This window comes from Quercus suber, unplaced genomic scaffold (genome assembly GCF_002906115.3).
Source record: "Quercus suber isolate HL8 unplaced genomic scaffold, Cork oak 2.0 scaffold_144, whole genome shotgun sequence".
Lineage (NCBI taxonomy): Eukaryota > Viridiplantae > Streptophyta > Magnoliopsida > Fagales > Fagaceae > Quercus > Quercus suber.
Genome location: NW_027069605.1, coordinates 566,115 through 585,159, shown reverse-complemented (window position 1 = coordinate 585,159; position 19,045 = coordinate 566,115). Strand labels below are relative to the sequence as shown.

The 19,045-nt window shown below is 34.1% G+C and overlaps 1 protein-coding gene across 1 annotated transcript; it reads right to left on the bottom strand.

Annotated features, from left to right (window-relative positions):
- Positions 1–5,556: 5,556 nt before the first annotated feature.
- LOC112008860 (kinesin-like protein KIN-UB) lies at positions 5,557–17,632 on the bottom strand. Its single transcript, XM_065776890.1, has 19 exons — positions 17,229–17,632; positions 16,657–16,757; positions 16,386–16,508; positions 15,958–16,143; positions 15,586–15,807; positions 15,272–15,425; positions 14,871–15,020; positions 14,471–14,559; positions 13,914–14,117; positions 13,264–13,386; positions 11,041–11,163; positions 10,814–10,945; positions 10,083–10,221; positions 9,901–9,993; positions 7,984–8,109; positions 7,718–7,843; positions 6,866–7,009; positions 6,227–6,355; positions 5,557–6,144 (listed from the first exon to the last, which is right to left on the bottom strand). Exons 1-19 carry the CDS (start codon positions 17,398–17,400, stop codon positions 5,984–5,986), a joined length of 2,697 nt encoding a protein of 898 aa, XP_065632962.1. The 5' UTR covers positions 17,401–17,632; the 3' UTR covers positions 5,557–5,983.
- Positions 17,633–19,045: the final 1,413 nt, after the last annotated feature.

Here is a 19,045-nt window from a genome sequence, read left to right as displayed (position 1 = left end):
TTCCCTCTAGGCAAATAGTTGTTGACTACCAAAGGCTTGGAGAGAGAGAGAGAGAGAGAGAGAGAGAGAGAGAGAGAGAGAGAGAGAGAGAGAGAGAGAGAGAGAGAGAGAGAGAGAGAGAGAGAGAGAGAGAGAGAGAGAGAGAGAGAGAGAGAGAGAGAGAGCCCACAATTTTTGTACTTAATTCATATTATCTTAAACATCCCCCTATCTTAAAACTGACTTAGTGCATGCTATATTACCTCTATATTCTGCCCGGAATATCATTCTTATGCATATAAAATTGATATGGGATTGTACTATATCCATGATTTTTTTAAGAAATACTATATCCAAGCCCACAATTTTTGTCCTTAATTCATATTATCTTAAACATCCCCCTATCTTAAAACTGACTTAGTGCATGCTATATTACCTCTATATTCTGCCCGGAATATCATTCTTATGCATATAAAATTGATATGGGATTGTACTATATCCATGATTTTTTTTTAAGAAATACTATATCCAAGACTTTAGGGTTAAATTGATTTTAATAATTGGGTGTAAATGTTTATGGATGGGGTTGTGAATGTGTTCGCAATGTAGCTAGCCAAAATATATCATTGAAGAATCCACAAAACATGAGATGAATAAGCTGTTATTAATTTTCCTAGTTCTAGCATTTTTTCCTTGAAAATGACGTGCCAAAAATGGAACCAATTTTTTTTTTTTTAAGACTTTCCATCATCTTAAATTCTACCTTTTAAACAATGACAATAATGTAGGGCTTGTGATATTTTTGGAAGAACTTATATGTTTCAAAGACCAAATGGAGTCTCTCATGTCTCAGGAAGACAAGGAAAAGAGTTTCTTTAACCTAGCTAGCTTATCGAAGTGTATGTGTATTTTGTTCTTAGAATATTTTCTCGTTATAGACTACTTTGCATCTTTATTGAGTGTCGGTAGCTGTCAAAATTAAGAAAAAAAGACCGTCGATAAATATCACAAATTTGGTAAAATACATCATGCATGAGACTTTTATCAACAATCACATAATCCTAGATAAAAGTAAAATGTTTTTTTTTGGCTTAACAACACATCTTGTTTTTTTTAAGACTTTCGTAATTCAATGATATTATCCAATTTTCCTGTGAAGAAGAAATTGTATTTGAATTCCTTTCTCACTTGTTGCAAGGAAAAAAAATTCTCTTATTTTGATTTTTGATATGGTGAGTAGACACCGTACCGGTGCTTTCTGTGCTTAAGTTTTTCTTGTTTCAATTTTCTAATTCTAATGTTTAATAATTCAAGAAAAAAATTCTAATGTTCAAAGTGTTTAAAACTTAAAATCTTCAAGAATGAACTTAAATTTCATCTCACGTACCTCAAGAATTTAATTATATATATAACAATAATGTACTAAGTTGTCTTAGAAAAAAAGTTACAAAAAAATTGAAAATATTAATAATAACTAAATAACTATAGTCATTTTGAATAATGGGTTTCAGATTTGTTTCTTGAGTAATTGGAATAATCTATTAAGCCATAAATTTTAGTAAAAATATTTTTCATTCTAAAAACAACTATAATTAGATTAATATGAAACATTTGTACCTTAGTTTAATAATAGCTATATCCATTTTAGAATTTTTGTCAACTCCTACAAAAAATTTGGAAGGATTCTCATTAATTTGGTGGAATTAATGTGCAAATTTTTAATTCTAGATTACTTTATTTTATTAAGAAAGAGAAGGGGATTATTTATATACTTCTATTTTGTGACATAATTTCTCTTTAGATGTTTATCATATTCTTTGAAGAAAGAAAAATTCAATCATTATATATATTGAGTAAATTCAGTCATTATATAAATCAACTGATCAGTCAGCAGCCAAAAGGTTTAAATAAACTACTATCAACAAATGTTAGAATCTAAGAGAATTTGGATTATCTTGAAATGGGTTTGAAATAATTTTAAATTGGTTAGTCTAGAATTAAACTGGAGTAAATTTGAGACGTAATTTAGTAATTTTAGCACAAAATTAGAAATTTTTATCTTACGCTTTTGTTGAGCTTCCTGTTTAATTATTTGGTATAAATAACCTCATACTACATGGTGTGCTCCTTTAACAATAATGCTTGACACAACTCCAATAAATTTCACAATTGCTAAGTTGGTAGGTTATTATAAATTCTCATATCTACTATCCATCATTAACAAATTGCAACATCGAATTTTATAACAAATTGAACAGTTATCGAGTCATGCAATTGACAATCAAATTATAGTGGAAATGCTAATAGGATCCGATACCCTTGTAGTAATTTACCTTCCTTTGAGATGTGAGAATCTAGCAACAAATTTTAGTACCTAACACATGGAATCAAGAATAAAAATTAAAAGAAAAAGATTGTGAGTATAATTTACTCGAAATAATTAAATAATTGTGAATATCCTAAATAATATGTTTTCATTTCTAATATATTATTCTTAAAAATTGTGACTCTTGATTTTTTTTTTTTCCCTCTTAATGACATGTAATATAATTAAACCAAACCTCTAAAGGTTATTATTATTATATATCATAATATGAGCATTGCACATGAACCATATAGAAAATTTCCAACGAATTGACTGGTAATGAAATTATGACATACCAGCACATCATGCGGAACATCACTTGTAGATTTCCTCTTGATTGTTCCTTGTAACCCCACATCAACTGGTATAGATTTCTCTTGATAGTTCCTTGTAACCCCACATCAACTGGTATATATTTCTCTTGATAGTTCCTTTTGACCCTACAAGTTTGCGGTCTAGCTAGGACATTACGTCTTAGTTGGTTAATTAATATGAAGTAGGAGTACTGTTGGACCTTGAGAAAATCAACCAGTTTGTTGAGTTTGCATAGCATTTGAATAAATTGCGTGCTCTCTTAACTTGCAGTTCCTGGTAAACATAATTAATCTTGTAATAACCTTCTTAATGTGGGAACTTAACCCTGGACTTCCAATCCAACTAGTTCTTTCCTCCATTTTACTAAGTGCAGAGGTCATTGGTTTTGCCCTTCACTAACTTGTTTTATGATGAGGCCCGAGAATATACCAGGGACATTGGAATCGTCACAAACAACACAACTATCAACTATCACTGAGAAAGTAGAACCCAACGAAGCAACCAGCCTTGTTAAACCAGAAAGCAGAAGCAAAAGCACTCAAGAGGCATCAATGTTTAATGACAGCGCGAGGGATATCCTGATCTTTAAAGGACAAAAGAAAAATAAGCCTTAAAAATCTAAGAGCGCCTGTTAACAGCACCCAAAATCAATTTTGAAGCACGGATCCAGGCCAAGTCTTTGCTGCGTTGACCGACCTAAGAATTAATGTTTGTGTAATAAGTAGTAAGTACCGCTGGTGATGGAAATAAGAGCTTGCTTTTGTATCTAGGATCGATGAACTTTGAGCAGCCCAAGCAACGGTAAATATAACTACATCATGAATAGCTTGAAGAACGTTGAGAGCATCTCCTGGTTAACCGCTTTAACATACCTCATTATTGCTAGTCTTGCAGCCGGGGCTTCAAGTAGTGACCACTGATGATGCCTGGCCCAACGACAAATACTTGCTCCTATGTAAATTGATTGAGGCCAACATTTTCAGTTCATACCCTCTAAAACCAAATACATATTGGTGCCCTTTAAAGGATGAGTTATTGTGGGGGCTAATAAAAAATTGACATAAATTGATGACAGGAGCTGAAGGATCAATATGTATTTGGGGCTAATAAAAAAGTTAGCTCCATTATTGACTCTACATTTTATAAAATTGGTCAAAAATTTGACATAAAACAATTTCTTAACTAGCACCTTACGTTATATGTTAATATTACTCTATATAATTATTAAAAAAAAATTAAAAAAAATCATGATGAGTTGGCCAAGGAGCTTACAATAATTAAGCCAATAAACCAGTAGGAGAAGAAGAGAGATGAAATTAGTGGTAGCAATCCCCCTAATTGCATACCTTACTCATCAAGTGAGGTCGGTATCAAAAGGGTCAACAACAACTCTTTTTTAGAATTACTAAATTGACAAATATACTTACATGGCCAACCTAAGTAAATGTTGATTGGAACGATATAATTGATTTGATACATGTTTTTTGATCTTGTCAGGAATGACACTCCACAATAGTCCCTCTCATTTTTCATTTTCCCAAACCCGAACCCTGAGAAGTGGATAATGAAGTTTTGCCCTAATTACATAACTTACTCATCAAGTAAGATTGGTGTTAAAAGGGTTAACAACTTTTTTTGAGTATTACTGAATTGACCGATACACTTACATGACCAATTTAAGTAGATGTTGATTGGGCCAATATAATTGATTTGATATATTTTTTTAATCTTGTCACGAATGACATACCACAATAGTCCCTCTCATTTTTCACTTGCCCAAATCCGAACTTGGAGAAGTGGAAAATAAAGTTTTGCCTTACTAAAGTTCCAAGAACGAATCTACAACTAGAAGGGTAGCGCAAGTGATAAGGCTGAGACAAGGAAGAAGACAGATCAAGGTGGCTGCTGAGGCCGAAAGAATTGAGGCCATTGGGCTTGACCTAGTATCTTCTGAGGTGAATCGGACCTAATTACATAACTTACTCATCAAGTAAGATTGGTGTTAAAAGGGTTAACAACTTTTTTTGAGTATTACTGAATTGACCGATACACTTACATGACCAATTTAAGTAGATGTTGATTGGGCCAATATAATTGATTTGATATATTTTTTTAATCTTGTCACGAATGACATACCACAATAGTCCCTCTCATTTTTCACTTGCCCAAATCCGAACTTGGAGAAGTGGAAAATAAAGTTTTGCCTTACTAAAGTTCCAAGAACGAATCTACAACTAGAAGGGTAGCGCAAGTGATAAGGCTGAGACAAGGAAGAAGACAGATCAAGGTGGCTGCTGAGGCCGAAAGAATTGAGGCCATTGGGCTTGACCTAGTATCTTCTGAGGTGAATCGGAGCCTGAGAGATTTCTGATGTGATATCACTCAAACTGACATGCGGGCCTAGAAGTCAACCATGCAACTTTTACACACTATCAGTTGCAAGTAGCTTTCAACCTTTTTTTTTTTTTTTTTTTTTTTTTTTTTTTTTTTGATGGGGTGTAGCTTTCAACCTTTATGCAGATCAACCCACTCCGCAAATATTTCCGACCATTACTCTCTCAGTTGCTACAGGGACCTTATAAACAGCCCAATTTTATCAGCTTTTACCTTCACACACAGTTATTCGGTCCTCCGTTCCTTTGGAATAAAATTATGGCTGCTAATTCACAACTGTTGACCGGTAACAGAATTATTACAAGGCAACTCATCTAGCGTTGGTGACATTGTGGGAAACATTTCCACTTTAAAATGTTATTAGAATTTGATAATTTTTCCCATCAATTATCAAAATTTAAAAGTGAAGAAATTCTTTGACAGGTTTTTGAGTGCAGAAGTTGTAAAACTTTCAAATTTTTTTAGCCTTTCTCAAGCATTTTGGGGTACGCAGACAATGGAGCTACGGAAAATTGCCATTTGAATTTCTCAACCTTTATACTACATAAAGAATGATGGTTTTGTTGCTCGTACAAATTAAATTATACAATATTCATATTGAAACAGAGGAGCTGGACATTGAGTCAGTCCCACTTCAGAAAACTTAAGATGAAACGAATTTGACTCATTCAGCAGCAAAATTTTTCTTCTTTTCATTTTCTTTTCCGCTAGGCTACAATCATGGATGGTCAATGAAGAAGCTATAATCATGGCTTACAAGCCCAGCCTACCCTTTACAAAATTTGCGAGTGGAGAATCAGCTGCCGAATGCCCCCTTATGTAGCATGGGTAAGATCTCCTTCCAACCAAGCCTATACAGCAAATTTTTAGCAGTTTCTGCACATCACTCATCAGCTAGATGTAAGAGTAACAATTCAGACAAGCCCATCATCAGTACTCTATCCGCAACCGCCGCATTTCTGATTTAAAGGTGGGGCTGGAATTTAATGTCCGGCGGGCAAGACTCCTTATGTCCTCTCTGGAGCAATCCCGTGAGATACGAACTAGCTCCCAGAGGGCACCTCCACCAATCATGTCCTTCGCATTTACTTCTGCAGTTTGCAAACCCAGACTTTTAGAGGAACAAATCTCAGATATATAAGTTAGTCAATAAGAAGTGGAATGTCCATATACCATGCTGAGCCAAGTGGCAGAGTGCAAGCTCAATATGACGCCTGATTGGTGCAGCTTCATTATTAGCATTTTGTACAATCCATGGAAGTGCACCATCTTCTATCAAAAGAGATCTGCCACTTTTTATCCCTATAATAAAGGCACTATATTAATTACACGACACAGTAGAAAGTCTACGACATTATTAATCGCATCCATTTGATGTGAATGCAGTGTTCTATAATAGATAACATAATGTGATCTATTTTAACATCTTTAAAAAAATATTGTTACTGCAAATCCAAAAGTGCCGTCTAAACATGATTATCGGAATTGTGTCTGCAGCATTGAAATTGCTTTTACTGGAATTGGGTCACTGGAGCATCAAACAACACAATATAAGGGTTGAAAAAACCTAAATTATTTCAAATGAGTTATCATTTTTGGACAAACAATAGTAACATGATAAATTGCATAACCACAAATTGCTTAACATCAATCCGTTTGAATAGTCATCAAATTCATTTATCACAACTTACAGGCAACAGGAAGACACCAACAACTCTAGATGCATAAAAAATAACGGACTAAGCAATGACTTGTGTTGGATAAATGAGGCACCATACTTGCCAAAATAAATAAATAAATTAAGGCTCATACCTTGAGTAGAACCTCGGGACTCGCATTTTGCAAAGTTAGCAATTCCACGTGCAACTTGGGATAGAACATCAGGATGCCCACATCTCACAATTCCTAACAAAGCCTTGATTCCACCTTCAGACCTCAGCTTCATCTGTAACTTATCTACGGTTGAAGGGGTAGGGAAACAAGAAGGAAAAAAGGGAAAATAAATATCGGCAAAGCATGATTTAAACTTTAAAAAAATAAATAAAAAAATAAAAAACAAGCTTCATAGAAAGTGTGGGGACAAAAGGTTCAAATAACTAAAATACTGAAGAACGAAGATCTTCTAAAAAGCTTATATAACAGCAATGGGTATCTTCGAGATCAACCAACCCTCTCTGGATTTTTCAGATCACAATTGTTCTTAAGAAATTTCAGCAGAAAAATAAGTATAAGAAATTAAAATAATATTTTACATTTAAATATTTGAAAACCAACTTCAAAAGTTTTCTCTCATCCACAAGATTCTACCATTAGAAAGTAAATTAAATCACATAGAAATTAGTACTGCAGAGAGAATATTATTTAAGGCAATCTTTCTTTATATTCTATTATCAAGAAAAGAAAATAAAATAAGATCTTTAAAAAATTAGAAGATTACGATGATGCACTTTTTGTCATAAGCCAAAGGTATCTCTTCCTTAAAATGCAAGAGTTCTAGCCTAGATCTTCAGCCCAAAAAAAAATTTCTAGACTAGATTAGATGTGCTTCCCAATTGTTGTCATGCCCAAGAATTCTTGCAAATTTTTCAACATATACTTTCTCAAAAGCTAAATCGCATGAATGAACAAAAACATAACAAAGAAGAATATGCAAATTCAGCATACCATTGCCACATAGATTAGCAATAGCTCCAGCTACCATGCGTAGGGTTTGAGGATCCTCAGCATCAGCTGCTGTTATTGATAAAAGACTAATTCCCCCTTCAAGCATTATAAGTTCTTGATTGGCTTCTGCAATTCCAGAAAGGAAGCAACTTAAAAAATGATGTATCCAAATGAACAAATCCTAATGCAATAGTGATTAAAGTCAAACTAAAGTACAAAAGCTCCTGAAGTCTCAAACATAAGGAAAAATATAAATGCAAAATTACCATTCATAGCAAGATTGGCAATTGCACCAGCTGCTACTCTGCGAACAGTTTCATCTTCAAAGCTTCTAAGAAGCATCAGTAAGGAAGCAAGGCCACCAGATTCAACAATTTTTTTCTGATTGGCTTCTGCTTTTTTCATGGCAAGCACATATCATTAATCATTCTAAGAATAAATTCAAAGAAGGTAACAGGATGCATCTGAAGAAAAATAGTATGTGTGCTAAGATATCAAATCATTTTAGGAACTTAGAAAGTATTTGAGGGATTCTTAAATGATTCTTTTCTACTCACAGACAACCTTACAGGATCATAGCAAGTTAGCAACACAATCTAACAAGGATGTAACAGTTTTGGTAAATGCATGGTATCTTAACAACAATGTAACTATATATAGGATTATAACAAAGAAACACCTGGTGTAACTCTTTGTTAATGTTACACCGCTTAATAACTTTTTTTATTTATTGATAAGATAACTTTTAATTTAGTTAATATTTTAAAAATCTTACAATTGAATTACATATCTTCTTTGTTCTTGACACCAAATTTCATGTTAGTTAACAGTCGGATGTTATTTACTATTTGATTCAAAAACTAATGTTTTGTGTATAATTTTAAAGTATATAAAAGTTGAAAGATAAACATTTTATATGACATTTACTAATCTATTATCATATTGATATTTTACCAGCATGAACGGTATAAGAAGACAATGTAATCTAACAATGAATTTGTCAAAAATATACCCAATTGAAAGTTATTAAGTAATGTAACAATGACAAAACTTATACCAAGTGTAACTCGAACCTAGTATGTGTGTGTGTGTTTGTACATTATGAAGTACAAGAAGGGTGCAAGAGAAAATCGCATTAAAATGAAAGTCAGATGATAAGATCACTCCTGTCATCAGCCATAGATCACCTATTGTGGGTTCTAAGATTATTCCTTATTGGTTCAGTTTAATGAAAGTATTTCAACTTTTGAAGAGAATAATTTGGAATTCACTTTTTAGTTTAAATGACTTGAATAAAGTAAGAAAAGTACAAATATATTTTATTAATGAAATTCATGGATGGATTTATGCATTATTAAGATGTGGGTTTGAAATAATTAGGGGTAAGATGTTATTTCAAATTCAAAACACAGGCGATTTTATTGAGCAAAATCCTTATTTGTTGTTACAAATCATATCAAGCAATCTATATGGCAATTATTCTTCAAAACCCTTTATTTAAAATCCACAAATCCAGGTGCAACCCATAAATTCTATGTATCATAATATACAATAGATACAGTGGAGATAATGTGTCATACAAGAAATATTCATCTTTGGCTTCATTTATTTACTCCAAATACTATTATAAATAAACAAGTGGCTGAAACTTTATTTGCACGCATTACCCTTACTATTAAATGATAGTGATTAAGAAAAAATAATCTTAAAAAATGGATGACAACTTTAGTACCACACAAAAATAGGACTATGCCTTCAGTTAATAGACCAATAACTACAAAAATAATATCTAGGGGCAAACATTCTCCTCCACTGAACCTCGCACAGAATCTATTCTCCTTTTTTGTCACCAGCAAAAAAACCTAAACAAAGGGCAACTAGACTTTTCCACAACTAAACTAATTACCAGTTCACCACCACAAAACACCTTTAATTAAGTTCAACAACATGAAGTAAAGATCACAACAGAATAGACCACGTCTTAAGTTAGTTCTACAAGTAAAACTTCATCAGAAGCAAAACCAATCAATGTTTAGAGACTAAGGCTTTGTTGTTGTTATTGTTGTAAACACAACCATTCAATCTAGACTACGTTAGTTACACAAAAGAAAACAGATGGTACGCAGAAGCAAATATCTTATTAACAAAGCCAAAGAGAACTGAAGAAATAAAAAATTACCCACCTTCAGCTGCTAGGTTGGCCACCACTTTCACAGCATGAATCCGCACATTGGCATCTTCCGACTCAAGTAGTGCCAAGATCTTTTGCAATCCTACTGTTAAATTAATTGATGGACAAAAACCATAAGAAATATGAAAATTGTATGAGGTAAAATCATATTAATTTTATAAATTCTTCAACTACCTTGCTCAAAGAGTGTTGCAATTGATGCCTTTTGTCCATTCCCAGAGTCTTTGAATTGGGAATGCCTAAATGGAGACATGGAAGAATCTAGACCAGTATATGCATTTCCAGGCCCGCTTCTTTCAAGACATCTCCTCATCTATACAAATAAAACCAAAGGAAAGCATATTAAAATTTACAAAAATACGCAAAGCAAATGCTAAGGAGGGGCAAGAAAGCTTAACTCTTAAGAATTAAATAACTAATAACCAAAACCATTCACAGTTCTAAACAAGGGGTTCTCAAACAAATAGGTACTTAAGAGGTGGGCCTTGGTGCAATTGCAAGTGTCTTCCATCGTAAGCGACAAGTCACAGGTTCAAGTATTGCAATCAGCCTCTTTGAAAAACTGGGGTAAGACTACTACCAATCACCTCTCTCAAACCCAGCAAGAGTGGGAGCTTTGTGCACTGTGTACAATATATATATATATATATTTTCTCAACCCCCCTCTGCCCTCCCCCCCCCCATCAAGCAGGTATCCAGGCAACTCTAGTGAGCTCCTGTTATAGAACTCCTGGATTCATATAAACCATGAAACAACCGTGTTTTTTAGGATATGGACAGTTAAAATCTCAAATACCACGACAATGGAGTCACCAAAAAAATATTTGATGGCAATGTCAACTTCAAAGCACAAACAGAATCTAAATCAAGCCAAAAGAGTAAGCTTAACTTCTACAATCAAATACCTGGTCAGCTTCAAAAGTTGATTGCAACAACTGACTCCGTAGTATTATTATTTCTTCTTCAAGTTTCTTCTTCTGATGAGCCTCATCTTCTATAATTTTAAGAAGCTTTAAAACTTCTGTATCTCCACCTGCCTAGTATACCAAAAAATACCTTATATACCAGAAGTTGATCAAATCCAGTGAATGCTAATACAAAAGAACACTGTAATCCAGGTAAAAAACCATGCCTTTAACTGTGAATGTTGCCCAAGTTGACTTTTAAGATGTTCTACCTCCTCTTCAGCTGCTTTTCTTAGGTTAGTTTCCTTTTCAAGCAAGTTGTTTATCTCAGCAACAGAAAGCCTAGACCCCTGCATAATGAACAAAATAAAAATACAATATGATCATTTTAAGAAAGTCAACCAATTAGTGTTTAGAAAATGAATGACTGCATCAACTAGGGCACTGATGCCAAATTATTTTCCATTACACCAAACCATCAAAACTTCATTCTGGTGCAATGAGCCATCTAGCTCAATTAAAGCAAAGAAATATGCATATAATTAGAGAGCAGATTGAACAGAGCTCATTCTAATCAGACCTTCCAATCAACTCATAGATGCACACATTTAAACTCATCTTCATGGAAAGCGTGTAAACTAGGTTAACCGAAAATAAAAGATAAAAAAACCCAAAGGATAGAACCTTAGATAGATAAAACCAGAATTTGTTACTTGAGTCCGTTGAAGAAGCCAATTCAGACAGTAAAGGGATCAACTATGCATGGAGCGAGCATGGGATATGGCTAAGCCTAGCAGTTTCAATTTGGCGTTTAAATAATTATGCGGTAGGATTAGGATTTAATAAAGTATCAGATGATATTTGCATTCCTTTTAGGTTGTATTCAGATTGGAGTTGGTTCCTATTATTTAAGATTAGCTGCAGTGAGGTTATCTCATCTTCAAAAGGTTGGCTATTTATATATGTTCAAAAGATAAATAATAATCAAGCAGAAGAATAACCATTATATCTCTCATTCTCAAGTTCTAGGAAGCTAATCACCTCTTATTCAATTAAAATTCCATTAAAACAACTTGGTAGAAATCCAGTTCATAACAACTTATAAATACTGTACCAGAAGTCATTTCAGATTGGCTTGGGAAACGCATGATGTAACTTTTAAGTTTTTACACATTTTTTTGTACATAGGTCTCCATTAGCTCTAACAGTGGAGAAAATATACTTTCCTCATCACTGAAAATTTCCCAAAGTTTCTCTCTCTCTCTTGCCCTCTCGTTGAATCTCGTGAGTCTTATTTGTGGTCATCATTGACTCAGTGGAGGGTAACATTTAACCTCCATCGACAGAGCGTAGCAAGCAGAGGAGCTCCGTGGCATGGGTTGTCAGGGTCTTAGGAAGCACAACACACATTTCTTGTCAGGCATGGGTTGTTGGGTTCACACTGGGTGGGGGTTGGATCTAGGCGTAATCAAAGGTGGGTTGAAGGCGATACACTTGATTTGCTATTTTCAGACAGTTACTTTAATGCTCTTACAGTTGTTTATGGTCTATGAAATGTGGAAAATAAAGAGCTATCTAGGAAATAATTAAAGTTCTAAAACCAGGTGAATTTAAAAGTGCGACCTAACATTTCAATAAAAGCACTCAACCATTTACTGCTTCCATTTAGGTTGTCACTAAGATAGCACAATTGGATGCTTCAAAGGTGGTCAATTTGTTTCCCTCTTTCGCTCTCTGCATTTTCTACAACAGTGCATGACCGTTTCATCAAAAATGCAACTCCCAAAAACCCAAGCCATGGAGCTCTTTCACTAGCCACACTTCAAAGGCAAATCTACAACACCGTTCAATAGTAAAGCTAACCCCCCAAATTAATGACAACCACAAACCCTAAATATTCCAATCTCTCTTAGTACATTTTCTTCTTCATAGTCACCTCCCCTAGAGACCTAAGCATATATCCTAAATACACACACAGACCAAAATATGGCAGCAAAGAAGATGTTCTTGAAACTGTGAGGCGATCCAAAGGCATCATGCAGTTTGTTGTGAAAGCACCAGCAATACAACCGAAGGGAGAGAGAGAGAGAGAGAGAGCATGGTCCTGAAATCTACTAAAAAGGCTGAAACAATCCAAAATTGCATAGCCAGTAAAATAAAAATTGGCCAATCTGATACAGTATTTATAACTTTGAGCTAAACACATCAACATAAATTGTTATGCCACTCTCCAAGATATGACAAAAATTTCTTCTGAAATTCAAAAATAAAGATTCTAGAGAACCACAGGTGCAAAAGAAAGTCGAGATATACAAATGGGTACAAATTAGTGTTGACAAATATCAGCATGCATCTTTGGGTCAAAAATCTCCAATGACCAACAATTGAGACAAGACTCCTCTTTCAAGATAATTACAACATATAACAAAAAAGTTTCCAGAAAGGAGTACCTGTCCATTACATAAACCATCAGTGAAGCCATCACAATCATGCTTTTGTTGATTCAACACCAACTTCTCCTCCAGTTGCTTGACTGATTCCATATAATCCATCTGGCATTTTAGCCTCTCCTTCTGAAAAACAAACAAAAATACAGAACAAGATACTTAAATGCATGTTTCTCAACCCAAAAAAAAAAGGATACTTAAATGCATGGCTGAAAAGTATATAAGTAAAAAACTGACACGAATTCTTACAACTATAAATAAAAAGGGAAAGGATAACTCTCTACTATGGCTTCCTTTTCCCAAGCTTTTTTAAGCCTTTTTTTTTTTTTAACTTTCTCTTGTTCTTTGGGAGATCCAATGAAGAATAAACCCAGCATGACAAGAATTAACAAAGAAATAACACAAGCACTTGAATTTCATCTACCAAGGCTGTGAATCGATCACCAAAATCCCAGTTAGGTTGGGCTGGCACCTTTCATTCTTCAATTCATTTGAACAGTTATTAGAATTAAAACCCTCAACTATTATCCAGCCTGATGCATAAATATTATAACACATTTCATGATTTACACCCAAACACACTTATATGAGAAACAAAATAGATAAAATTTACAACAGATAAGTGTGATATTCAGATAAATAGTTAAATAAACCTCTAATGCATCTGTGAAGCTTCTCTCAACCTCAGAGATTCGATTTTGTGCTTCTACGTTTATTCTTTCAACTTCATCCTCAAAAGCTTTCTGCTGCCTCTCATTTTCCACAATGAGTTTGTCCACTTGTACTTCAAGCCTTCTAGACAAACTTTTATAATCAAACTCCTCCTTTATCTTCAACATATTCTCCACCTTCATAGCCTGTGATATATGACACATCTAATAATTACTCATGTACTTATTTAGTATGAACTACCAACAAAGATTCCATTTATATTAAAGATAACACTAGGCATGGTTAATAATAACGAACAACTGTAAAGAAAGATATGCGGAAAAATGAAAAAGAAAAGGTTTGAAAGGATCTATTGATCTAAACAATAAATGACTACTGGATAATAACATATTAGCAGAAGTGCCTATCTAAAACAATCATAGCATAACGCGTAGATCTGCATGTAATAATTTATAAATGACCTTGAGTAGATGACAAATATTAGATATTTTGGAGCTAAATCTTTAAAGCCCTTTACAGGAAAATAGACAGCACTAACCCTTTGTCCAAACTGTATGGTACTCGCAGTCTCTCCTCGATGGCGTGGGGATGGGCCAATAGTCACAATTAATGACGTCCTTGCAGTGCCTGTGAAACAATAACCAATAACCAATCTGAAGAAAAACATATAGAAAAATACTATATACAAAACTATGACTAACTTCCATGTGTTGGAAAAACAAGTAGAAAGAACTACTTGGGAATGAACATAATGATTGACATCTAAGTCAGAGATGGCTAGGAATATAATAACTACCAAAACCATAATGTACACTAAATCAGTATGATTGGACATGTACACATGCGAATCATGCTAGTTTGCCATCAACTTTGAACAAAAAAACTTGAGCACATGGCTATGATTGAACATGAACACATTTAGATGAAAGATGTCTCACCTCCAAATGAATCTCTAAGCAACCTTGTAAGCTTTGAATCACGAACTGGAACATGAGCACTATTCTCAGCTAGAGCATTTATGCACTTCCCTAATGCACTAAGAGAGAGATTGATAGACTTGGCTTCCTCTAACATATGTCCCTCACTCCCTGCCAGTAAAGGAAGAAAGATGTCTTAATATAACTGTGGAATCTAACTCACAAAAAAGAGCATTAGAATCAAAAAAAATAAAATTCCTCAAAAGCCATGTAAATGTAAAGCATAACCCCCCTTTTGTGTGTGGTACACACATGCAAAACATGCCAAATATGGAGAAGCAATTGCTGATGACCTTAAAAGTTTTATAAACGTATAAATGTGAAGTGTACCAATGAAAGAGGTCATAAGTTGGGGTATATACCTGACTTATGGACACGCTCTGAACCAGCCAGATCTACTACAACGAGCTTGCTTTTTCGAACAAGTGGCTTAAAGGGTTTGGCCAAGTGAGAGGGATCTCCATTTTCACTGGAAATTATATCTTCTCTTCCCGTGACAGACCTTCTAACATGTACCTGCACTAAGGAACTTAAATATATCAAGATTTCTATTATTTAATACGGAACAATGTGAAGAATTACCAACTAGACATTATGAAATGTTGATGCAAGAGCATAAAAAATATTTATGCTAATATTAAAAAGATGATCATGTAATAGACAGCCAATTATTCACCATCAGAATAGCATGACTACGAGAAGACTCAGTATTCAACTTTGTGTTAGCAGCAATTCGATGAGCTTCGCCTATTCTTAGCAGCTCCACAAAACTCTGCTGGTCCCTGATTTCTACAAGAGTAGCCCCTGGTACTGAAACATCCCCAGTTTTTGGATCTTCCACAATAGGAATGTTATCATTTGCAGGATCAAGCAGGTCTTGCAGAGTCTCCATATAAAGCTACACAATTTTGTTGAGAATAACAATTTCAGACAATTTGTAAAGATTAAAATATCCCAGATGGAACCAGAAAAGACAAAGATTAAATATTGAAATCTGAAAAAAAGTTTTTTATATGAACATCAATGGCGAATAAGAAGAATGCATGACCTGCAAATACGAGACTGATATAGAATCAGTCTCTGGAGAAATATCTGCAAAAATATCCTCCATTGAACGAACCATAATTCCACGATCAGATGTATCTTCCTCTCCTATTCGTCCAAGAGTAAAAGTTTTCCCAGTACCAGTCTGACCATAAGCCATCACAGTCCCATTGTAACCATCTAGAACACTCTACAAAAGCAAAGGGCAAATTTAGATTGCTGGCTAGAATCTGAGATATGATAGTAGCGACATATGACAGGAGATTTGATTCATAAAACTTAACTTAAAGAAACATAGTGAATAGTTTCTAGTAATAAAGTAATAGAACCACAAGATAAGGAGCACGTGAATCAGCTATAACTACCAAAATAAAAACAGCTTTAAGTAAGGAAGTCACTCTAAAAAAAAAAAATACACCAAAAACAACATACCTCTACAACAGGCTTAGCAACAACTTCATAGACACGCTTTTGCGATGCAAATTCGGTAAGCACCTCATCAAATTCGTAAGTGTCTGAATCCCAATTGTTTTTCCGGAGTTTCAATCTTTTAAGCTGAGTTAGAGCAAAAACCAAAATGACCAATAGCACCACAACAACAACTAAGCTATAAAATACAACAGAGCTCACAAAAAATTAAAAAGGGGGATAAAAGTCCTATTGTAGAATTTACAAATTGTAACTAGAATGACATTAGGAGCACCTCTGGCTGCAACTCAACACAATCAGCAAAATCTGCATCTGCCGCCAATTCCTCTGCATTTCGCGGTCTCAATCTTACAGCCACTCGTACTCTTCCAGGTACTGTCGGAAACAACACAAAAACACAACATAACAACAAAGTCCAGCACGTAAACATATCTATGTATGTCAATGCAGCTACATTTACACAATTACAACCTGAACCAAGGTCTAAATGTTCTTCAATAATAATTAAGAGCAAAAAAAGCCAAAGGGTTTTGTAGTAGCTCAGTGACATTGCCTAGAAAATGCACTCTACTCTAGAACACATACACACACTCTCTAATCGGAGCTATATCCACAAATTAAGCCATAAACTAGGTTTAAATTTTTTTTTTTTTTTTTTTGGTTAGTCTCTTTAATTCAAAAACTTGCAGAGGCATACAAATTTTCACACATCCTAGCAAAACCAAAATCTCAAACGCTAAAAAAAGTCACAGAATCGCATTCACACAAAAATGCACATACAGTTACGAATTATACTACAATAAACAATCGGAACAATAGAGAGAAAGTAAACGGAACCGAACTGACCTCCGTCGCCGAGGGCGGTCAGAGAGGCGGGGCTGCTACGTCGGAGAGCGGATCCCGTAGAAGTTCTGGATTTAAACGACGGCGCTTTGAGGTTTGACGACGGTACCGGCCGATCCACCTTCATGCTACCACTACTACTCCCCCTGTAACCATTTCTATAACTCGAAGCCATTCCAAAACTCTCTCACGCTGTTAACCTTTCCTCTACACCAAAAAAATGAAAAAATTTTCAATCACTCTCTTCGTCCATTCAAATTATAGCAGGCGGTGCCGGATTTGGGGGTGTTTGGTTGCGGTGGTTTCAAAGTGATAGGAGTGAAATTCAAACAAAATAAGAAAGAAGACTCATTCTAAAAAGAGAGAGAGCTGTGCTATTGTGTGCTGAGGAAGAGACATGGGAAGACAGAGGTCACGGATCGATGGGTCCCACTTGGTTTGCAATTTTGAGGGGCCCTCTGTCTAAATTTACCAAAATGTCTTTTCATCGATTTTAAATTCTCCCAATCTCTGTAGTAATAAATAGTTTATTGATTGATGTCTAACAATCTTTGTTCTGAATTTGGTAGTGCTGTTTAATTAGTTTTAATTAGATCAGATTTTGGAGAGATCTTAGATCAGATCGTGAGGTGGCGTTTGCTACGGAGAATCTACGTTATTCTTGATGTCCAGATTTTTAGAAATATGATTTTTAAGAATCACATTTTTATTAATGTAATTATTCTTATGTTTGGTTTTATTGAGAATTTTTTAAAATTTCTAAGAATGTGAGATGATAATGTTTGATTAATTCTCAGGAATCTTAAATGAATTATTTATTTTTCTCATTCTATCCTTAGATTTGAATGTAAACTACTAAGTCATTTAAAAAAAAAATCTTCCTCTAAATAAATAATGAAAAAACAAATATAAACTATTAATTATGACAAATTCATTAAAATTATTTATTTTCCATGAAAATAAATCCATTAATAATTTGTTCAGCAACACACACAACAGCAAAAGTGAATACCTGACAATAATGGAGAGTCCCCTTCAAACCTTTTTTTTTTTTTTTATACGTGAAACCTAAATAAAACTTTGTTAAAGAATATATCAATAGAGTTGTCTATCCTATTTATGTTATTTTGGCTGGAAAAGATAAAGACAAGGGAAAAGATATTGATGATTTGTTTTATATTTTATCTTAATCGCTTAAATGATAAGGAAAAATGGTTAAAATTATCAATTTATAAAAAAATACAATTTCCTTTAAGTTTGGGAATCTGGATTCCCATCTGTTTTAAAAGGAATCCACATTCCTATTGAGAGGGGTTTAAAGGGGGAATCCAGATTCCTCTGGTATCTAATTCTTTAGCGTGATTTGCAACCAAACATGGGAATCTTTAAACATTCCTAGAAATCCTAAAATATTACCCTGTACCAAACACTACATGAGAGTAAAGTGAGAAGTGAGAACTGAGAATCGAGAACCGCCCATATAGCTCTCATTCATGGGTGTCACTTACCGCTCGTGCTATTGCGCTAGTTTAGTGCCACAGTTTTTTTTCCCCCTTAAAAAGAAAAAAAAATAGATATTGATAAAAAAAAAAAAAAAAAAAAATTTAAGCCAAATCTTAAATATCTGAATTGTTTAGTGCCACAGTTTTTTTTCCCCCTTAAAAAGAAAAAAAAATAGATATTGATAAAAAAAAAAAAAAAAAAAAATTTAAGCCAAATCTTAAATATCTGAATATTCTCCTTTAAACCTTAGGATATTTAAAAATACTTCATTTAAAACTTTTATCACTTTATTTTCATAACAATTTCACTATATTTTC